The sequence below is a fragment of the Trichomycterus rosablanca genome, chromosome 24 (assembly GCF_030014385.1).
Source record: "Trichomycterus rosablanca isolate fTriRos1 chromosome 24, fTriRos1.hap1, whole genome shotgun sequence".
Lineage (NCBI taxonomy): Eukaryota > Metazoa > Chordata > Actinopteri > Siluriformes > Trichomycteridae > Trichomycterus > Trichomycterus rosablanca.
The window spans coordinates 12,522,456-12,527,526 of record NC_086011.1 but is presented as its reverse complement, the minus strand read 5'-3'; the positions used below and the strand labels follow the sequence as shown (position 1 = coordinate 12,527,526).

Below are 5,071 nucleotides of genomic sequence, written 5' to 3'. Positions count from 1 at the left end.
TGTATAACAAATCACATTTTATGAAAGAATTGATTAAAAAACTACATGTAAAAGACCATTTTTACTGAAAAAATAATACAGTTTGTATCAGCTGTAATTTTAGTGGTGGTTTGTTACCAAAAAGCAACAATGCGCAAAAAAGGAATATCAATTTTTATTGTCCATATCACTGCTGTAAAGAACTGAAGAACAAACACTGGATTATTTAATATTAAAACGGAAACTATTTACAGGGGTCCAATTCATTTTTAGTCTACTGCGTGTGGAAGGAAAAGAAGCAGTTTCTGTCAGGAGTTTGACACAAAAACACATCACATTTCATGTTTTCACTGTAGACAGACCAGTGGTCTATGCGGTCCAGACGGATTGGTGCGGGGGGTACAGGTGCAACCTGGCCTCGTCGTCTTTTCAGGTCTAGACCTGCCTCCACACTAAGAGATGGCCTTCCCCTTTTGCTGCAAACTGTGTCTTTTTTGCAGAGACAGCCTGCCACCTCAGATTTAAAATCCAACAAGCTTAACTGCTCCTTTTTTTCCACACCACAATCAATGGAATCTCTTCTGTAGAGCAGCCAAGCTTCCACCATTATCATGTCCATCATATGGAAGAAGAGGCGATGATACCACTTCTTGGATCGCACTTTGGTGCGATACAGTGCTATCAGGGAATCGAGGATATCTACTCCGCCCATGCTTTTATTGTAGATAGATACAATGTTGGGACGTACCACCTCCACCATTTCTTGGGTCTTCTTGTCCCACCTCTGGACCAATGTGGTGGGGTGGGCTGCTGCATATGTACTTAGCAAAATGACTGAACGATTATCATACCACTTCACTGCTCTCAGGTAGACTGCATCATGTTTCGTTTCCTTCTCTTCAAAGGTCCCTCTTCCTTTTTTCTTCATCGTTTTGTCATCAGTAAAGGTGCAATTTGGCAACCTTTTGGATCGCACTGTTCCAACACTATGGATCTTCATCCTCTCCAGTTGCACTTGTAGGTCAATGCTGCAGAACCAGTTGTCAAAGAACAATTTAAAGGACTGGTTGGTGGGAATGACTGAACACAGCTTCAGAACTATGTTGCCACTGGCTCCAATATCTGGCTTTCCTTCAGCTGGAGTGATGGTTCCAGTGTAGACCTCAAAGTTGTGAATCATGCCATTACTGTCAGCAAGAATAAATATTTTATATCCCCAGCGTTTCAGTTTTTTTGGATTGTACTGTTTTAACTTGCTTTTGCCCTTGAAAGGCACAATCTGTTTGTCAACACAGAGCATCTCATCCATTGGGACAGCATTGCAGATCCTCTTTAGAGCTGTCAGGAGAGGACGAAGTTTAAAGAGCCTGTCATGCCCTGGCTGACCTGCTGGAATCTGGTCTTCATTGTTTCTGAAGTGGAGGTATCTCTTGATAGTCTCCCAGCGATTCACTGACATGGTGTTGGCAATGCAGTCCACCCTTGCAGCTGTGCTCCAAAACAACCGAGTTCTTGGAAAGTTGAAGACTGCCATGTACTGTGCAATGCCAATGAACTGCTCAATCTCCTTGAAAGTAACGTTTAGGGGCTTATTTATGTCACACTGACTGGCATACAAGTTGCTCTGTGTGACCATGTTTTCTATCGCTTCTTGTGTCAAGAGGTTTCTGAAGTAATCAATTGGTGCTTTGACCTCTGTGGCCTGAGGAAGACTGGTTTTCCACTGAGGAACAGGAGGTATACTTTTTTTTACCAGTTTTCCATGTCAGGTCCTTAGCTTTTATGTATACCAGTTCCTCTTCAGCATCTTCATCTCTTACTTCAGCATCTCGATCTGGAGGTATCAATAAGCACATATAAAGTAATAGTTATTAATCTAGTATTATTTCTAGTCTAATCTAAATAATAATATAGTATTATGTCTAACGGATGGTCACATCATAGAATACCTTATACAATGCAAAACATATACTACTCAATCACCTGACTCATCTGACTCATCATCACTGCCTCCATTGACAGGTCTTTCCTCCTGCTTCTCATCATCGCTAACATCTAACTCATCCTCACTCTCGTCTACTGGTAAAGCCAAAACAGTATCCACTGCCTGACTCCTTTTGCCATAAAATGTTGCTGTATTCATTATCACTGAAAAGGAAACTGACACTATTGTTGTATGTATCTGGAAATGAACATATGCATTTGTCATGGAATCCTCAATCCACTGTTGCATGTTGTTGCTTTCAAGTCATGGAATCCTCAATCCACTGTTGCATGTTGTTGCTTTCAAGCAACACAGCTATTTTATCAATTTACAAAATATATATTCAAAGAAAACATAATCAATGGATGAAAATGAAATCAGAACTTACCCAAAATTGTGAAAATATTTTTTAATTCTTGAAAATCTTCAGGTAAATGTCACTTTTCCTCAGATTTCTGGAGCTGAAAGAATATGGCTGCTACGTGTGAGCACAGTTGAGGAAAAGAGGTTGGAAAATGGTGGGAAAAATCATGTGATCAAATATAAGCAGACTATTGGCTTCCTTTGCTTCCAACAGTTTAAAATGGGCATTTTTTATTGGTGTATGTTTTTTTGAGATTGTGATACTGAGGGAAAATGAGTATGTTACCCTGAAGCAACGCCATGCAATAGAGGGTTTAATCCTGATTAGGGTCGTAACAGGTCTATTGTAAACTGTAGTTTTTAACTTGGTTGTTAAACTGTGTGTTTTGGGACTAGTTTTTGGGGAAACTGTCTGTATGCTTGTTTAGGTCCTACAATGTGAATCCTGGGAACTCTCTTGGCCTGCTTGTGCCATGATTAAACAATCTATAAAAGCTATTTCTGTATATTTACATTTTACATTTTTGGCATTTAGCAGACGCCTTTATTTAAAGGCACTTACAGTAATCTGGCAGTGGTGGGGTTTGAACCAGCAACCTTCTGCTTACTAGTCCAGTACCTTAATCACTAGGCTATGGCTAGGCTATTATAATGCTCAAGGGATCTTCGAAAAGTTTCTGCACTTTTATATTTTGGTTGGAGAATGTGAGGCCGGGAGTAGTAGTTATTGGTCGTGTCTGAAAGACTGAGAACGAGCTTAGAGTCCGGATTTAGTGGCATCTGATTTCCACCTTTTTGGACTGCTCAAAGAAGCTTTAAGGGGAAGAAGATTTTCATGTGATGATGATGTGAAAGCAGCAGTGCATCAGTGGCTACACGCTCAACCAAAACATTTTTTTGTTGATGACATTAAAAAGTTGGTACGACGCTGGAAAGAATGCATCAGAAGGTGACTGTGTAGAACAGTCATGTATTTTGTTTTTGAAATTGTCAATGAATAGAGTAAAAAAGGGCGGAAACTTTTTGAAGAACGCTTGTACATTACTAAACAACAATAACATTTATTAAAACCTAAAAACCATAGACAGAGTGTTAGTGTAAAGAGTTGTTATGTTTATTTAAAAGTTTCTAAAACATTTCTACTTTAATTGCGCTGATTAATTTGGCTGCTCAGTTATTTAAGTTTTTAAAATATTGGCTTTCAGGTAGCACAAGCTGCACTTTTTAGAAAATTACTTTCTTGTAAATGGCTTTTGAATAATCTTAGAATCAGAATCAGAATTTGCCAGGTATGTTTGCACACACAAGGGATTTGTTTCCGGCTGCTGTTATCTCTACAATATACAGACAAAACTATATGCAGACTATGTACAGATTTAACATGCAGGGCAGAATTTTGCATATATACAAAAAATAGAAAAATAGCATTAGATTATTAATACAGTATATATAATGTGCAGTGTGGCATGTAAACAACAGAGTAGTGTGGCTTGTAAACAACAGAGTAGTGTAGCATGTAAACAACAGGTCAGTTATAGTTATTAATAAGTTTAATGGCATTTGGAAAAAAAACTGTTACTGTGTCTGTTGGATTAGGTGTGCAGGGCTCTGTAGCGCCTGCCAGAGGGTATGAGGTTAAAAGGTTCGTATTCAGGGTGTAAGAAGTCTGTGATTATTTTTTCTGCCCAGTTCCAGGTTCTTGTTGTGTACAAGTCCTGGAGGGTGGGCAGAGGAGTACAGGTGATTTTCTCTGCTGTTTCTAGGGATGTCCGATCAAGGCATTTTTAACTGATCGGAAATCGGCTTTACTAATGCCGATCATAACCCGATCTTTTGTTTTACGTCAGCATGTCCGCTGTGTGGAAATACTTTAAATTGGAAAGTGAAACGAGTCCAACAGCGGTGTAATGTCTGTAATGCGAGCGTTTCACGATGCGGTGGAAGCAGAGCTGCGTTCATTACTGTAGAATTTTACTGTTTATATGGTGTGTGAGTCGAGGATCACTCCGGTTTACAAAACAATAACTTTTAATCCGAGTATGAAAACTTCAGGACCATAACATACAGCTTTTACGAGTTTACGTGTTACAAGACTGAACGACATCTTAGTATCAAGCTCTCTGATTGGCTTAGTTATGTAACCGAGCGTCGTAGTGATGCACTCGCTTAATAAAGAAATAAATACACGCTATATTCACAAATTGTCGGGAGCAAAACACTTTATTAACTTTTCTGTTCCGAATAGCGGACAGCTAGAGCCGAGCACGCTATCCCATGCACTATGGAAGCCCCAAAGGGTCAAAACACACTCACTTTGCGTAGACCCGTCCATCAAACCATTGTCCCAATACAAGCACTTTAAGAACTGGCTTTCCTTCATAACAAAAGAGTGACTTTCCATTTTATTTTGGTATTCAGGTTTTACTGTAATGCTGTTAAGTAACTTATTTGTTTTTTTATATTCAAGTTAAGCTGCTACACCACTTGTGAGTGGAGATTTTTGTTCATTTTTAGTGTATCACTGCATTAAACAGAATTATGTTCTTTGAATATAAAGTTCAAAGTGAAACTGTAATTATCTCACTTCATTTTTACTACAATGCTGCACTAGGTTTGTTTACTTTTATTTTGTAAAAGAACATTAAGCAATAGCTTGGATGCAGGCAATTTTTTTCCTACAGCACTGCAGAGCTATTCAGTTGTTAACCATGTACATTGGATTAATTTGAATACTGTAATGTACTT

At 38.7% G+C, this 5,071-nt stretch overlaps 1 protein-coding gene across 1 annotated transcript; it reads right to left on the bottom strand.

The window, feature by feature from the left end:
* Nucleotides 1–253: 253 nt before the first annotated feature.
* LOC134302153 (piggyBac transposable element-derived protein 3-like) lies at nt 254–2,122 on the bottom strand. Its single transcript, XM_062987199.1, has 3 exons — nt 1,963–2,122; nt 1,770–1,813; nt 254–1,702 (listed from the first exon to the last, which is right to left on the bottom strand). Exons 1-3 carry the CDS (start codon nt 2,120–2,122, stop codon nt 254–256), a joined length of 1,653 nt encoding a protein of 550 aa, XP_062843269.1.
* Between the last annotated feature and the right edge of the window lie 2,949 nt (nt 2,123–5,071).

Excerpts from the sequence above, each read along its gene's own strand:
- LOC134302153 (XM_062987199.1), bottom strand. The coding sequence starts at position 2,122 with ATGAATACAGCAACATTTTATGGCAAAAGGAGTCAGGCAGTGGATACT. Across the intron at positions 1,814-1,962 it reads TGATGAGTCAGATGAGTCAG|ATCGAGATGCTGAAGTAAGA; the intron begins GTGATTGAGTAG and ends TGATACCTCCAG. Across the intron at positions 1,703-1,769 it reads AAGATGCTGAAGAGGAACTG|TGGAAAACCAGTCTTCCTCA; the intron begins GTATACATAAAA and ends CCTGTTCCTCAG.